The sequence below is a fragment of the Ochotona princeps genome, chromosome 15 (assembly GCF_030435755.1).
Source record: "Ochotona princeps isolate mOchPri1 chromosome 15, mOchPri1.hap1, whole genome shotgun sequence".
Taxonomy (NCBI): domain Eukaryota; kingdom Metazoa; phylum Chordata; class Mammalia; order Lagomorpha; family Ochotonidae; genus Ochotona; species Ochotona princeps.
This window is the reverse complement of record NC_080846.1, coordinates 49,673,409-49,690,894: the sequence shown is the minus strand read 5'-3', so window position 1 is coordinate 49,690,894 and position 17,486 is coordinate 49,673,409. Positions and strand designations below refer to the sequence as shown.

Below are 17,486 nucleotides of genomic sequence, written 5' to 3'. Positions count from 1 at the left end.
AACAATGCTGGAGAGAACATTTTAGAAATATTTGTCTCTTAGCTTCACTCAAGTGCCTATCTATACCAGGTCCCAAGTTCCTCTCCAGGCTAGACAGTTTAAAACCAATCTAAACCAAACCTGTAAACAGCTGAACAAACAAAGCTGCCCTGGGGAAGACTGGGTCCACAAGACGCTAGGCAGCCACGGCCTCGAGGGTTTCCAAAGTCTGTTACATGCACATCCCAGGCACACACCAGTCTCTCACACGTGTCAGCTCTGATGCTTCAGCAAATTGCACCCACATGTGGAAAGCATGTCTTTTCTCCATAGGTACACTGGATTCTCCCTGCCATTCCACATTCCGTTCTTACAGAATCCACATCTAGTCTGACAGCTGGTACAGTTTCTAGCTGGAATTGTGGAGAGATAATATTTTCCACCTCTCCTGAGTGGAAAATATGTGGGCAGTAAGATGTCCTAAGGATTCTGAACAAAGAATGGCGAGTTCTGCAATGGAGATGCCTGGGTAAACAGATGCACGAATCAGAAAAAAGCCCATCCCATCCATCCTTCCAAGAATTTGGCCCAAGTGAGCTGGCAAACACTTATACACAATGACCATTATCAACCCAGGTTTCTCGCTTACTTTAAGAGGACTTTCAGTTTCATTCATGAAGAATGGCATGTGATTGTTGCCCTGGCCGCTATAGGTACTTAACCAAACTATCAAACTATCTATATGGATGGTGCACACAGAGGTTCTTCTGAGTGTGGGTGTTTTCACCTGGTGTGAGTGAGGTTTTAGTGAAAGGAGGCTGAAATAAAAGGTACTTGTCAGTTTGAAAGTCACCATTTATCATTGTATAATCAGATTAGGAAGAAAAAAAATGAAGAACTCATGGGTAGCAGGAATAATGAGTCTTCTAGTGTCTGGCATCTGCAAGGAAACAACAACAGAAGGAGAGTTGTTAGTTCCCTTCAAGCACAAAAGCACCAACTACACTCGACAACAGGCTGCACAACTGTAGCTCAGCTAAACCCTCTACGTCTGCTGAAGGACTCTGCTACCGCTGATGGCGCAACACCAAGTGCCTTCCGACCATTACTCAGGTCTAGAGTGCCACTAAGCACACAAACTTGTTATCAAAATAAAAACACTGACTCTTTAGGCAACTAACTCCTTCAGACAGTTCAGTATTAACGTCAGTGGCTGACCGTTTCCTTCTCACATGCATCACTTTTCCATTCATTAAACAATACAGTAAGCTGTAAGCTGTTACAATGTATATTTGGGCACAAAATTAGTTTAGTGTTACCAGCTTTTGAGTCACTTCTCTAGTAACAAGTGGAGCTGGTAAAACACAAACAAGGGGCTGGTGTTCTGGTGCAGCTGGTTAACCCACTGCTTGCAGCACCAGAATCCCACCCACACTGGATTGCTGGTTTAGTCCCACTTAAGCTCCATGCTCCATTTATGATCCAGCTCTTAGCTAACACGCCTGGGAAAGTAGCAGGAGACCTGGGCAGTTCCTGGCCCCTGGCTTCAGTCTGGCTATATATAGTCATTTGGGTATTGAACCCGTAGGTATGAGATCTATCACTCTGTCTTTCAAGCAATTTTTCAAACAAAATGCAACCACAAACCACAAATGGGATGAAGTATACCTTAAATACTTAGTCAACAAACCTTGCTCATGTATCACATTCAAAAACTTCTACAGCAACCTGCAGTGCCACCGTCCCATATGGGCACTGGTTTGAATTCCAGCTGTTCCACTTTCAACCCAGCTAACACATCCAGGAAAGTAGCAGAAGCACTTGGGTCCCTGCAGCCACAGCTGACACCCAGATGAAACGCCTGCTGCCCAGCTTCAGCTGGGTTGCTGCCATTTGGGGAGAAAATCAGCAGATGGGAAGTTCCCTCTATCTCATCCACTGTCTCTTAACTCTGTCCTTTCAAATGAAAAAATAAAACTACAATCACCACCACTACCACCACAACAAAATCTCTCCCAACTGAAGTTCCCTATAGGAATAATTCACATCTTTTAATTGAGTCCTTCCAAAGCAGCTAGAAAAATTCTGTAATAACAGGCATACAACAGAAAACAAAAACAAAAACCCCAACCAACCAACCAAAAGAAGAAACTTCATCTCACTAAGAGAATAAGGAGGTTTGTGGCTTCCCAAGGATTTCTACCTAACCCAGGATAGTTTTCTTTTGTTCCTCAGGGGTTACACAGAAAAATAAATTTTCAGTGTGTATGCTTAACAGCAGAGAGTTACGGTCCAAGAGACACACATTTGGTCTCAAGTTACACACGAGGAAGCTCCCCCAGGTTTCCATCTCAAGAGTGGCCAGTTTTACTAGACAGCTGCCCACGCTGTGTGCTCATCAGACACCTTGTGCAGTACACAAGCGGGAACGCAAAGTGCGCTGTTCATGCAGGTAGGGTCCATGGTATGTCTTCCTGACACACTCCAGTGCTGTTGTGTCTCTTCCCCTTCTGGGTTAAGTCAAGCTTTCTAGCTGCCAGATAATCTGACACCAAATCTATTGGGAGAAATGGTTGGTGGCAAGAAGCAATAAATACTATTATCAGTAGCTAAGGGGTGTTTACTTTCAGCATCTTTTTTTTTTTTTAAGATTTATTTACTTATTTATCTGAAAGGAAGAGTTACAGCGACAGGGGGAGAGGCAGAGGAAAAAGAAGAGGTGGAGAGAGAGAAAGAAACACCATCTAGTTCATTCCCAAATGCTGACAACGCCCGGGGTTTGGCCAGATTGAAGCTAGGAGTTTCCACATGGGTGCAGCAGCACAAGAACTTGGGCCATCCTCTGCCCTTTTCCCAGGTCCACTGGCAGGGAACTGGCTGGATTTGGAGCAGCCGGAACTTGAACTGGCACCCATAATCGGATGCCAGTGCAGTAGTGGTAGTTTAACCTGTGGTGCCACACTGCTGGCTACCTCAGGATCTTCTTTCTGCTACTCACTAGAGCAAACAATATTTTTGGTACAAAAGTAACATTCATACAGATTAATCAGCTTCACTGTCCAGGGAGAGTGACTGACCTAGAAGGCAACAGGCCCATTATTTATTCTTTCAGTGACTAGAGAGCTGGGATGTATTCCCATCCCTGGCCTTTATAATATTCCCTAGCCCAAGACAAATGTGGCTGGGCAAGCTTGACCAATACTGCAGTTAAAGTGCCAAACCTGGCTCTGCCACAGGTACCTGGGGTAACCAAAGAAAGGCCTCATCTGTGGAAAGGAGTTTTTGGTTTCTTCATTTTGGTTTCTTCACAAAAACCATTTCTGGATTTTGTGAAGTACTACTAACCCAAATGCCCAGGCAAGCTCAACTGTGCAAAACTCTCAAAGACTCAAAACTTTTAAGTGCCCATTAAAAAGAGTATGAATTTTTTGATGAGTGTTAAACTATGCTGCACAGGAAAGAATTGCAGCGCAGTGAAGCACAGCTGCTTGATTAATCTCAGGCCATTAAAGGAAACACAATAGATGTAGAAAGGCAACTCTGATAAAACAAAACAGAAAAGGCAATGTGTACTGATGTTGGGAAAACACTTGGCATAGTCACAGAATTCTAATTTAACGAGTAAATGCCTACTCATTAGTGTGTAAAGCCATAACTGAGGCTATATACTTAAAAAACACACTCACACACAAAACTTTAATTTGGTACCATAATCTGAAAGAAAATTGGACTCAAATTGCTTTATGTCCAGTTAAATCTTGCTACCATCTAAAAGACAGTGAAATGAAACTCACTTACTTGGTGAGACGGATATTCAGTTACTGTGCATTTCCATCTATGAGTAGAAATATTTCAAAATAAATACACCATGTCAAATGAAATCCATCCCATCTCCTAGTCTTATTGAACACAAATGGCTTGTTCCTATTCTTGAGTTAGAAGAATTTAAAATTAGTGACTGGATTTCATTCAAGACCAAGGGCAAGGGTCCTTTGCCTATTACGCTTTTTGGTATGTAATTTGGTGATCTTGTTGTTTTGGCAATTCCAAGTTACCAAAGAGAAATGTTTTGAAGGGAATCATCTGGCCACCCACACATAGGCTCTGGTACAAGGCAGCAAAGACTGAAATCAGGGGAATGTGAATGTGGAAGCAATGTTAGAGAAGGCAGTTTGTATTTAGAAAGAAAAAAATCTTGGGTGTTCCACATGTGGGAATTTCCTTATTAGGGTGGCACCATGTGAATCTGATGCCTGTTTCCTCAGTAGGACCTCTAACGGGTACAGAAGACATCTGCACACACCACTCTTCATGCAGTTCTGAGGACATCTTGCCTTCCTTTTCTCTCTCTAGCTGCTTCTCTCTAGAAAGCTCTGGCAATCCAATTTTTTTTTTTTAGGTTGTTGGGATTAGTGCCTTATTTGTTTATTTTTCATCACACAGTACTATAGGCTTAGAGATTTCCCCTTCCACCCTTCCATTCCCCTCTCTGCACTGTTTTCCCCTATATTATTACAACAGTATAATTCTTCAACAACCGTCACGAGTCCATCATTCTGCTATTTAAGTCTATCATGACACTGTAGGTATAGACAACAGAAAGTCCAGCATCCTACAATTTCATTGACAGTCCGTCCTTTATTCAGGAGTAGAGATGCATACTGCATTGTGTCTTCACTTCTTGGTATGCTAGCCTCCATTATACAGTTCCTCTAGATAAATACATTTATGCATCTATGATCTTGTATTTTGCATGAAGTTGGCAATCCAATTTTTAACTCCAATTGCCTAGTGATAGTCCTAAAAATCAGGGATAATTTCTTTCTAGCTGAAATTGATAGTTCCTTATCGATCCCCAAATGTGGTCATGGTGTTTGCTGTTAGTGGTCACCCACCTTGGAGACAGTCTCCTGTCTGACATCTTACACTTTCATGTTTATACTTTCCTATTCCAAACTAGGGCTGGAACTGAGGTGAAGTCGGTGAGGCGCTCAGGACAAAATCTGAAGAGGCACTCACTTTCAGCACTGTGCAAATGCAAGGTATTCGGACTAAAGATGTCTGAATAATCAAGACCACATGTGTCTGGCACAGGATAAGAGGAGAAGCACTTTGCCCCTGGTTTACTCACTGTTTTTCCATGGCAGAACATAAGGCAGAGACTTGGGAACTCGCATGCCTGAAGCCAGGTTACTCTTGTGTTCCATAACTATGTTGCTTGCAGGGCTGTAAAAACAAAGATGAATTTGACTCTGTTAGCCTGTCAGGCAGGCAGGCATGAAACAAAAGTGTGCACTTTTTGTTTTTTTTTGGTAATTTTGGGGAAAACAACAACCTACATTCATCTGAAATGTAAACACATTTCCATCAAGATACTCCTGCAATTAGAATGATTACCACGTCTCTGGAAAACTCCCTGTTCTTTCCTGCCATTAAGTCGGGTCTAGCCATTTTCTTTTTTCCAGGAATTGAGATAAACAGCAATGCCATCTACTGTTCGTTGTATGACAGTCTCATCAAGTCACTCGATAAACGTTAATATATAAAAAAATAAAATGCTAAGGCAACCAAATCAAAGGCAGAAAATATCATAAATTTGAGGTAAAATTAAAATTGTAACCTTTAGTGTTTATAATATAGCATAGTTAAAAGAACTGATGTCAGTACTTAATAAATTGATAAATATTTCACTTAGCCCAAAATCCAAAAATATTTCAGTTTGAAACTTCATTTTCTAATGTTTGAATATTAGTGGTAATGAGAAATTTTATGAGGCTGGTGCCATGGTGTGGTGGGCTGAGCCTCCGTATGCTGTGGTGTCAGCATCCTTATGGTAGCCCATTTGAGTCCTGGCTCTTCCACTTCTGATCCAGCTTTCTGCTAGTGGCCTGGGAAGGTAGTGGAGGAGGGCCCAAGTGTTTGGGTCCCTGTACCCACATGGGAAACCTGGAAGAGGCTCCTAGCTTCATATCAGTCTGGCTCTGGCCATTGTGGCCATTTGGGGAATGAGTACATGGAGGCCCTCTCTCTCTCTGTCTCGCCTCTTTGTAATTCTGCCTTTCAAACAAATAAATCCTGATTTTTTTTTTTTTTTAAGTTTTAAGTTAGGCACAAAATTGGTGGGAAGAAAACATGCTTTTTCTACCCAACAAACACTCTGGATTTCTTCTTGGATACTAGTTTCTTACAGTGAAAGTGATCCAAGTGGTACACCTGAATAAACTCTTTCAAACTATTAATGTAAACTTAGCAAAACATCCAATTAAAACAAAAGAATGTCTGGCACTACTGTTTCTTGTGTTAAAACTACGTTGTAACATTTCTGTATCTTCATTGATTAGCACAAAGCCATGTGACTTTTCAATAAATCAAGGAATAAATAAGGAAAAAAGGTACCAACATAATATTTAAGTTATCACTAGGGAACATCATAAAGGCCAAGGTTAAGTCACGCTTTGGTGGCTTTTTATGGTAACAGAGCACTCTAGTTTGGGAGGCAGGACTGGGAATGAGATTAATTACCTGTTGTTGCCACAGAAGTTGGCTGTTCCCCAGACAAATGGGGTGCTGGTTTGTTCCCACAAATCTGCCAAAGGAAACAAAATATAGTTTGTGATACTACTAGAAAGTAAGATAAGACACGAGCTCATGCTAGTTGAATTTATAAGATGGAAAATGACACAGTTAACTTTGGAGAAGCAAGTAAAAATTAATCAAATACCCTGCCTAAATGACACAGTAGCAGGAATTGAATTGAAGGATATAAACACAAGCGACATAAATAATAATAAACGTGCCCAGTAACAATCACACACAGATGGTCCAACACAATTTATAGAACATAACAGATGTAAGGAAGTGCTTTTTCCAATCAAGGGGGATAGACTGTTCCATGAGTCTGCACAGAGACACAAATGTGTTCATTTTGGGGCCCAATAAAAATAATAAGATGCTTCCAAACAACATGGTATGCTCATAAAAAAGGAAACTCTTCCTTCTGTCTTAAGGAGATAAGATTTAGACAAGAAAAGGCTGTGAAGGCCCTTCACCTTTATCCCAATCTTCATCACAAGGAGGGCACTGCCATGTGTTCTCGGTCAGAGTCTCCTGTCCAAGGTTCCTGGTTTGGTTGACTGCAAGACAAGAGTTTGACATGAAAGGGAATATTCCCAAATTATTGCAATCCCTTGAAGTAAGGGATTAGTAACTTAAAAGACTGCAGGGTAGCTGAATGGGGCTCTGTTATAAACAAAAACAGAAACAAGTAATACAAAAGTTAAACACAGGGATCTTATATCTTTGCTGACAGAAGAGAAAGAAACAATGTTTACCATACTGATGGTAATAAAAGGATTTTATTTTTAGATGATTTATCAAGCAAAGGGAATCAGGATGTTCAGATGAGAAAGCATTCTGACACACATATTAACTGACACCTTATTGCTGCTATGAGATAAAAATTTCAAGGGCAGAAAAGCACTGTTCTGAAATGAAAGCCAAAATTCATGCTGATAATGCAGCATAATACAAATTTGAAAGGCCTGCCCTCTAGAATTGAAATATTTTAGCTAGTCAATCTTACCAACATCCTGCTCAATACAACTCTTATCATCACAGCTTGAGATATGATGACTGATTTCAGCCCGAGGGACCTGGTGGCGAGCATTGAAGGGACAAGTAGCCAATTTATTTGCAACATCAGGATGATTCTGTAGAACCAAAATGAAGAAATCTGTCAGTTCTTTGGATCTCTTAAAGCCTAATGGGAATGACTCAGTCTTATTCCATAAATGGCTCCCCGGCAATGCTGCAGTAAATTTATGGCTTAGCTATGGTCGGAAAACTCATAGTAGGAAATTAAAACTGAATTACTTATCATTCATTTAGACCATCAGACATTACTTCAAAAACGTAAGCCTTTTTGTTATTAATACAGACTGACAATGGATCCTGGAGTCTTAAATGGCTTATAAAGAGGTAAACAATGCATTGGGTATTTAAACCACACCTTCTCTATTTCTCAAGGTCATACAATTTAGGAGAGCTAGCCTGTAAAGGTGGAGCTCTTTGGACAACCCTGAAAGCTGATAGGGTGAACAGTAACGCTAAAACACAATTGGAGTCTGCATTGCAGTAGTGCTCCTGCAACTGTGATACAACAGGGATGGAAAATAGCTAAAGGAAAGGAGCTGCAGAAGAGGTGAATCAATGATCTGTCCAATTAACACAGGACATTCAAAGCAATGATGCTAGAAATGAGGCTTCAAACACTCTCATTTCAGCTTTTTCATTCAGAAAAAGCTCAAATGAGAGCGGCTACTTTGTTGACCCAAGTTCCTTATTTTAAAACAAAGGGCTTAATATCACCTACATACCATGATAAATATATTACAATTAAGACATTTGTTTGTTAGGAAAAGAAAAAGATGTCACAAACGAAACTCAAAAAATCATATGAAGTGAGGAGAAAGCGAAAAACTATAGGGCTGAGAAACTTGTTGGGCATAAATCCACAGCATTTTCATGAGGGGTATCAGGTATTTGGTGCAAAGAATTTCGTGGTCACAGTTTAAGACTATTACAAGAGAGGGCTATAAAGGCTTCTTCTTCTTTTTTTTTTTTAATCACTTGGCTCCCTTTCCCAATTACTGTCCTTGGAAAATGTTTGAGGGCTTAGAGGAGGAAGTGATAGTGGCATCTGATTATCTACACTGTCCAGAGATCCTTCAAAGATTCTTATTCTAGAGATTAAAGAGCTAGAAAAATAGCAAAAGTATATTCTATTTCCAGGATTGAAAGAGAAATGCTTTTCAAAGGCTGTTAGAAATCTAACTTTATATAGCTTGGATTAAACACCAAAACTTTTTAAAAGTGTGAATCCTGGTAGAATTTTGGCCTCTGTACCTGACGAAGACATCCTGACAAGCCTTCAAAGTGCCTCAGTTAATGAAACATTAATTTGTACCAGCCAGGATCATAATAGAGTGACCATAAAGAAAAACAGATCTTTGTTTTAAAAAGATGCTTATTATTTAAACCCTGAGAATTTAATCTTTTGAGGAATACTCTTTCTTGAGCTATTCCTTACCTGTTCAACTTCTCTAAAATGTCTCAACAGCAACAACAAACAAATCAGAAACAACTGTACTGCAGAATTCAATCCTTACTGCGGTAATGAACACATCAATTTTATAAGATAAGAAGGATCTCCCACTGCTAACAATAATTTCTGTTTCCTCTGCTTTATAAAGGCTGAGAAGATGCCAGAGATGTGTTTAAAAGGATGTCGCTAGCCAGGAGAAAGAAAACCAAAACAACAAAAAAATGTACCTCAAGGAATAAACAAACTCTTTTCTACAAATTTTGGTATGTAACACAGAAGTAGATTCCCAAAACAATTCTGACATTCTATGAAAATGTTTATGCTGAAATCATTTGATATTTATAAAATGTGGCTTTTGAAATGTAGTCAGAAGGGCACTAGAGGGCAAGTTTATGAAGACAACACTTACCTTTCTGCACTTGATAAGGTGGTAAGGGAATCTGCAGGCCCTGATCTGGTGGTTTTTATCATAGGGGCACTGTAATAGCTTCTCAGGGTCCAGGGAGTCAACTGGAAGAAAAATACAGCAGGTACGACCGGCCCTTGTAAAATGGAAGCATTTCAGGAACAATGACCATTTTTTTTTTCAAAGTAATATGTAAAGATAGAACAAGACAGCCTTCAGCATACATGAAAATGTAACCCTTAGAAGACAAAACTGAGTACTGAGTCTTAAGCAGAACGAACAGCAGTTGTGGGCAGCACAAGGTCTCCATTCGTGAGGTTTTTTTTTTTTTTTTATTTGCTTTTTGGTTAAAATCAGAAAGATGTTAGGCAGAGATCTTTCATCTGTTGGTTTACTCCCTAAATGCCCACAACAGCAGCAACGGTGGGCCAGGCTGAAGCGAGGAGACTGATACTCAGTCTGGGCCTCCCAGGCAGGAGCTGGGACCCCAACTACTCCTGCTGCCTTCCAGAGTGGGCATATTCAGAATGCTGGAATTGGAGCCAGAAACTCAATCCATGTCCTTTAATACAGGATGTGGGCATCCCAAACACTGTCTTAACCAAAACATCCAACCCATCGATTACTAGTATTCCCTGACATGAAAATAAATTGGTAAGCACCATTCTATAACAGTTACATGTTCTACAAAAGTTTGAGAAATATTAGTGGATACAAAGTATTGATATTGTTTGTCTATTTTAATTTTGATGAATTTCCTGATTTTAGAAATCATAGTTGGTTCTTAAATGAAGCCAATACTTCAGTCAAATAAGTGGTTTTGCTTTTATATATTAGAACACAGGTGAAATAAACCAGAATTCTTTAATCCAGTGACCACCAAACTGGCTAGCTAAAAAAAAAAAAAAACCAGAAAAAAATAAAACTGCAAAATAAATTCCTGCAGTTACTAGACCACTGTGAAATAAGGAACTACTGTGTAAAAAATGAGCATAGTCTGTATCTGCCCTTGGGCTATATAAAATGCCCAGGCTCATTCCCTCAAGTTTAACAACCCTGATTAAGGAAATTAAATGGTTAAGCATATTTTGAGTATGTGCATTATTTAATTCTATCTTTCCACAAACTTTTGAGACTCCCTTGTATTATTAAGGACAAGGGACAACCTAACAAAATGTTCTTGTGATACCTGAAGGCAATGATAAACGTGAAATAAGATAAACAATTCACATTTGATAAGAAGGTTATAAACCAGAGGACTGTTATGAAAATCAAAAGCCTGTGGGGAACTGAAGCAGACAGTTTCTCTCGAAGAGTGGTAAACATGGAATAAATTGTTAACCAAGATCATGACGCAAATGAGCCAGAAAGGTGACTACAAGGACAGAATGAATAGGAAGGAAAAATAGCGGAGGACAAACAGGCTTATTATACCAAGCAGGCTCTTCTTGACCAGTAATCTTTTCTTATTTCTGAAGCTTTAGGACACCCAGGGAGTTTACAGATGAAATTCTCATTAGTTTCCCTTCATTTAATCCATTCCATCACTAGCAAATTTCAGGTCATGTTGACAGTTGACAGACTGGACATATCTTATAATTCATATGCATTATACTGTCCACACAGTGGCATATGTCAGAATAGATGAGTTTCTCACCTCAGTGCTTTGCTCCTTGGTCACTGCCAAGTTAGCTTACTCTAATATGTTCTTGTAAAGTAGAAACTTATTTTTTATATTTAAAAATTTATTAATTTTTATTGGAAAGTCAGGTTTACAGAGAGACGAGAGACAGAAAGATCTTCTATCCACTGGTTTACTCCTCAAGTGGCTGCAATAGCCAGAGCTGAGCCAATCCAAAGTCAGGAGCTTCTTCCCGGTGTGCCACACCTGTGTAGGGTCCCAAGGTTTTGGGCCATCCTCGACTGCTTTACCAGGCCACAAGCAGGGAACTGGATGGGAAATGGAGCATCCAGGACATGAACTAGCACCCATATGGGAACTTAGCGCATACAAGGTGAGGGCAGGATTACTGCATTGGGTTTGAAACTTTTATTTTTTTAAAAAAATTTTAAATTATGGTAAAATAAAAAATTTACCATTTAAGTCATTTCTCGGTTGTATTAAGTATTTACACTGTTAAAACAACCAATCTTTGAAAACTTCTCGTGTTATAAAAGTGACACATTATGACCCTTAAAAGTTTTCATACCTCACTTTCTTTAGCTCCGGGTAACCAGCTTTTAATTAAAAACAAACAAAAAAAAACGATTTTGGGGCCTGCCCTGGTGCATTACTGTGGCAAGCATTACCTGAGGTGCTGGTATTCCACATAAGCAGCAGTTTGAGTCCTGTCTGTTCTACTTCCCATCCAGTTCCCTGCTTATGGCCAAGAAAAGCAGCAGAGGATGACCCAAGCACTCGGGCCCCTGCACCCACGTGGGAGACCTGGAAGAAGCTCTTGGCTCCTGGCTCTGGATTGGCTCAGCTCCAATTGCTGCAGCCATTTGGGGGGTGAGCCAGCAGATGGAAGATTTTTCTCTCTCCCCTAATTTTTGCCTTTTCGATAAAAGCAAGTAAACCTTTAAAGCATGAGTCCGGTTATTTCAGCCACGTCATGTGGCTGAAGGTATGTCATGTGGCTCAAGGTGTGTCTGTCATTTTGTGACTGGCTGATTTCAGTCAGCATGTCCTTCAGGTTCATCCAAGTTACAGTATGTGACATTTCCTGTATCTATTTTGAAACTTGTTTTTTTTCTTTTACTTGAGGTATGTAAGAACTCCTTTAACATCAATGCACCTAAGTATTTTACTGTGGCATGTGGATGCACTATAGATTCTTAATGCATTTCCTTATGGGTGGGTATCCAGGTTGATTTTATTATTATACATAATTCCATGACAATGTGTGCACTGGATGATTGTTACTCTTGCACAATTCATCACCTAAGGGTGGTGAACTGAAGCACCTGACACTTAACGTTGCAATGACGAACTGGTATTGTGGCTGAATGAGTTAAGCTGCTGTCTGCAGCACTGGAATCCCATACTACTCGTGGTCTGAGTCCCAGTTGCTCCACTTTTGATCCAGCTCCCTGCTAATGCATCTGGGAAAGCAGCAGCAGATGGTTCAAGTGCTTGGGCCCCTGCACCCACATGGGAGACCTGAAAGAAGCTCCTGGCTTCTGCTGGGGCTGTGGCCTTTTAGGGGGTGAAACAAGAGGATGGAAAATTCTCTCTCCCTGCCTCCAAATATAAATCTCTATGAGGCCAGCATGGTGGCTTAGTAGCCTAATCATCCACCATTGTCACTGGCATCCCATAAAGGATGCCCCACTTCTGATCCTGCTCCTTGCTCATGGCCTGGAAAGGCAGAGGAGGATGGTGCCTTAGGTCCTTGGGACCCTGCACCCATGTGGGAGACCCAGAAGAAGCTTTTGGCTATTAGCTTTGGACCAGCCCAGCCCTGGCCATAGCAGCTACTGGGGAGTGAACCAGCTGATGGAAGATCTGTAATTGTAACTTACAAGTGGAATAAATAAATCTTGGGAAAAAAAAAAGAAACCTGTAACAAATACTACTAAACTATGCTGCACAAATTCTGTCTGGCTTCCTGCGAATATAATTTGCACTGGAAGACAAAGTAGGTCCTGTAGACAAGCCTCCTCCAGAAACATGAACACAGCTGCAGCTCCCATTTGGATAGGGCCTAGAAGCCAAGGTGAAAATCAGGAGAGCTTCAGGAAATGGGAAACTAGGCCTGCCCCAGGTGTGAGCAGTGAGGAGACGACAGCACAAGACAAGATGCGAGAAGGGAATCCACGAGAGGAAGGCTGGAGTTCCAGGTCAATTTGGGAGAGAGGTCAAATATCTTCTAAGGTTGCACATCTCAATCTTCAGCACGATTCTTTTTGTTGTTGCCTTTAAATTTTGAATTTTATGGATCAATTTCATAGAGACTGGGGTCCTCCCCCCCAAGTCCCACCCCCAGACTGATTTTCCCCACGTTGCTACAATAGTATAATCCTTTATAAGGAATCATGATTCCGTCACTGCTATTTAAGTGTACCCCGACAGACAATGTCAGACAGTCCAACATCCCACTGCCTACAGTTTCCAATAGTTTCACTGGGAGTCGCCATGATTCTTAAATCACGTAGGGACTATGTTAAAATGTGGACTGCCATCCAGAGTTGACTGGGATGAGGCCTGGAACTGTGCATTTCTAACACGCTTCCAGGTGAAATTTTTTGCTAAGAAAAAAAAAAGGTTACTGAAAAGTGTCACTAAGAACTCAGAGGCAGGGATGGGCATTTGGGGGTAGTGCTTAAGATGCTGCTACAGTGGAGGGCCTGCGATCAAAGTCTGGCTCAGCTTCCAATTCCAGCTTTCTGCTGATGTGCACTATGGTCCACGTACTTGTGTTCCTGCCATCCACACGAAGCCTAGATTGAGTTTCAGGTTCCTGGCTCTGGTTTGGCCCAGCCTGGCAACTGCTGGCATTTGGGGGGAATGTACTGCAAATGGAGGAACCCTCTCTCCCATCCAAATTCCTTCCTAGTAAGGCTATTCCTTCCAAATAAAGCTATTTGGAAGCAAGAGTTACTACTACTGTTGCGAGAAGCTAGAGTCCCGAGAAGCTGAAAATGCCTTATTTAATAAAAACATGGTTTACTACAGGTGTACCAGCTACTGGCTATTCAAAGATCTGTGGTTTTTCAACTTCCTTTAATTACTTCAATTTCGAGTGATGGGAACTTCTTTACACCAATACCACACAGGCCTCTTTCTTCTTCAGTAATTCAGGGAGAAATACAGATTTTCTACAACAAAGTTTTAACTTATTTACTAAAAGTAATAATAAGTACATACTGTAAGTTTCTTCCATGGTGGAAATTACGGAGCTTGTATCCAAGTGCTGAGGAAAAAAATGTGATTCATGAAATTAGATGAAATATACTGAAAGGAAGTCTAAGATGGTAGCACTTTGAGAAATGAAGCTACCCATGAAGCCTAAAGTATCTGCTCTCCTTCCTTTAAACTTTTTCCTCTTTAAAGCCTTTTAAAATACCCCCTGTGAAACATTTTTTAAAAAAATTAATTTTATTTCTTTTTATTGTAAAGTCAGATATATAGAGAGGAGGAGAGGCAGAGAAGATCATCTTCCGTCGAATGGTTCATCCCCCAAGCAGCTGCACTGGCCAGAGTTGTGCCGATCTGAAGCCAGGAGGCAGGAGGCAGGAGGCAGGAGGCAGGAGCCTGGAGCCTGGAGCCTCTTCCAGGTATCCCATGCAGGTATATGGTCCCAAGGCTTTGGGCCGTCCCCGACTGCTTTTCTTTCTTTTTTTTTTTTTTTAAAGATTTATTTATTTTTCATTACAAAGTCAGATATACAGAGAGGAGGAGAGACAGAGGGGAAGATCTTCCATCCAATGATTCACTCCCCAAGTGAGCCGCAACGGCTGGTGTGTGCCGATCTGAAGCCGGGAACCTGGAACTTCTTCCAGGTCTCCCACGTGGGTGCAGGATCCCAAAGCATTGGGCCATCCTCGACTGCTTTCCCAGGCCACAAGCAGGGAGCTGGATGGGAAGTGGAGCTGACAGGATTAGAACCAGTGCCCATATGGGATCCCAGTGTGTTCAAGGCGAGGATTTTAGCTGCTAGGCCATGCCACCAGGCCCCCTCGACTGCTTTTCCCAGGCCACAAGCAGGGAGCTGGATGGGAAGTGGGGCTGCTGGGATTAGAACCAGCACCCATATGGGATCCCAGTGCATGCAAGGCAAGGACTTTAACCACTGGGCGACCATGCTGGGCCCCCTCTGAAACATTTTAACATCACTGCCTACTTCACACTCTTGTAATAAATCAGAGTCCACTACTAATTATTATCAAAACTAATCTGTGTTCAACCAACACAATGTAAGTCTATTCTAAGCACTATCACAAAAGCCTGTCACTGTGGACTTGCATCAGGGTTTAATCTATTTAATGTCCAGGACACAAGTAAGGACCTGGTACAATGGCTCAATTTGCTAATCCTCAACTTGTAAGAGCTGGGATCCTATACAGATGCTAGTTTGTGTCCCAGCTGCTCCAATTCCCATCCAGCTCTCTGCTTCTATAGCCTTGGGAAGCAGTTGAGGATAGCCCAAAGCCTTGGGACCCTGCACCCGCACGGGAGACCCAGAAGTTCCTTGCTCCTGGCTTTGTGCTGGTTCAGTTCCGACCATTACGGCCATTTGGGGAGTGAACCAGTGCAAGGAAGCTCTTGGTCTTTCCTCTTTCAATAAACCTGCTTTCCAAATAAAAACAAATAAGTCTTTATTTCCAGCCAAACATTGGAAGAACATAGTATTTAAAGCCTTCCTCTTAAGTACCTTAAAAACATAGGATGGGCAGGTTGCCAGCCTTGCTCCTTGCAGGACCTGGGGAAGGTTGGTAACCTCATCAGGCAGTCGACACTCCACCCATCCCAAATGCTCAGAGCCACTTTGGCCGACCGCTTTCACATCTTAAATGTGCTTCCCTTCTCCCTTCCCATCCTTACATGCTAAAGTGACAAGACTTGCTGCGGAAAGACTTTCCAAATCTTCACCATTTCCTCTCTGAGCTGGGGGAAACTCCTGAATGTTAAGCCCCAAGAGGTCCGTAATATATAGCTAACACAGTTATTACAACAAACAAAACAAATCGACAGCAGCAAATAGAAAGACCAGAAGTGCTTCCTTATTTTGAATCCTCTTCGACAACAGAGCTCCACTACTGACTGTGAGCAAAAAGAGCTTATTATTTGCAGGGAACCCCTCTCATGGAAAACTCCCCCAAAACGGTTAGACTTACAGCTCGTCTCTACGCAAGCTCTCCTTTGCTGCTTCACACAATTCCACGTCCCTTCCCCCATTCTATGACACAGCACCATTGGAACCCATGGTGGAACAGACCAGTGGTCAGCCCTAAACCCCGGGGCAGTAAACCTGCCACAGGGGCCATCTGTTCACGGCAACCGCATGAGAAAAACTCCTAAACATGGGTGATTTTTTTAGGTTTGGATGAAGAAACTCTAACCTCTCTGGCCGTATTCTCCTTATCCATAGCGAACTCCTAAGTTTTCACTAAAAAAAAAAAAAAAAAAAAAAGAGGTTTTTGAAGGACCAAGGGTTATACTTTCTAATATTAGGGCACGTGAAGGATTGACCAGAGGAGGTTATACGCAGCCATGCAAACCCCACTGGTGCCAGTGAACAGGCTGAGGACCCTCGCTGTGGCCGCAGGCGTGTCCTCCGCACCAAGTGTCAGCGGAGTCTCATTCCCCCGATTTTCCCTCCAACTAGACTATTGTGCGACGGGCGAACCTAGAGAAGCAGTGTAACACCAATTGGGTTTTTTCAGAAGACACAGTAGGTTACCAAACAGGAGCAAGCGAGAGACGGTAGCGCAGGTGGGGAATGTTAATTGAAAAACAAAGCAGGAACAGGTGTTAGTAAGCCCCTCGAGGGGACGACGACGCACGGACCGCCAGACGCCTGTGGCCGCTCTGGCGTTGGGAACCCCTAAAGCGGAAGACTGCTGGCCAGAGAAGCGGCAAAGAGAAAGGATAGGACGGTGAAGGCCACCCTGGACGCCACGGGAGGAGAGCCCCGACTGCCTTCCCTACCTCAGCCGCCACACGCTCTACCCACTGCCGGCGTCGCCCGCTTCTGGCCCCGGTAACGCCCACTTCCGGTCGCTGACGTTAAGGGGCGGGGCCCTGACTTCCTGTGACGGGCATCCTCGGGGCACGCAGGCTCGGGCGGGGCTGGTGGCAACAACGGCTGCTGCGGACCCCGAGGGTCCCAATGTCCTAGTGCTGCACACAGCACTGCTTGGTCTCTCCAACACTGTCTAGGGCCTGTCCTCTAAGTCTTTAGTCTTTACTCCTTTGCTCCTCTCCTTCCGCCAGAACCATGTCGTTGTTGTGTGGCTGGAACTCGCGCCTCACTCCCTGGCCTGAAGCGGCCA

The 17,486-nt window shown here is 42.3% G+C and overlaps 1 protein-coding gene across 3 annotated transcripts; it reads right to left on the bottom strand.

Moving 5' to 3' along the window:
* Positions 1-810: 810 nt before the first annotated feature.
* On the bottom strand, positions 811-17,254 carry GTSF1 (gametocyte specific factor 1). 3 transcript variants are annotated; one of them, XM_036492390.2, is made up of 9 exons: positions 17,143-17,254; positions 14,359-14,404; positions 9,492-9,592; positions 7,562-7,688; positions 7,029-7,112; positions 6,502-6,565; positions 5,111-5,205; positions 3,778-3,814; positions 811-919 (listed from the first exon to the last, which is right to left on the bottom strand). In XM_036492390.2, the coding sequence occupies exons 2-8, from the start codon at positions 14,372-14,374 to the stop codon at positions 3,798-3,800; spliced, it is 504 nt and encodes a 167-aa protein (XP_036348283.1). In that variant the 5' UTR covers positions 14,375-14,404; positions 17,143-17,254; the 3' UTR covers positions 811-919; positions 3,778-3,797. The 3 variants fall into 3 exon arrangements, with proteins under 3 accessions (XP_036348283.1, XP_058529472.1, XP_058529473.1); XM_058673489.1 differs by lacking the exon at positions 17,143-17,254 and adding an exon at positions 16,329-16,404; XM_058673490.1 differs by lacking the exon at positions 17,143-17,254 and adding an exon at positions 16,036-16,059.
* Between the last annotated feature and the right edge of the window lie 232 nt (positions 17,255-17,486).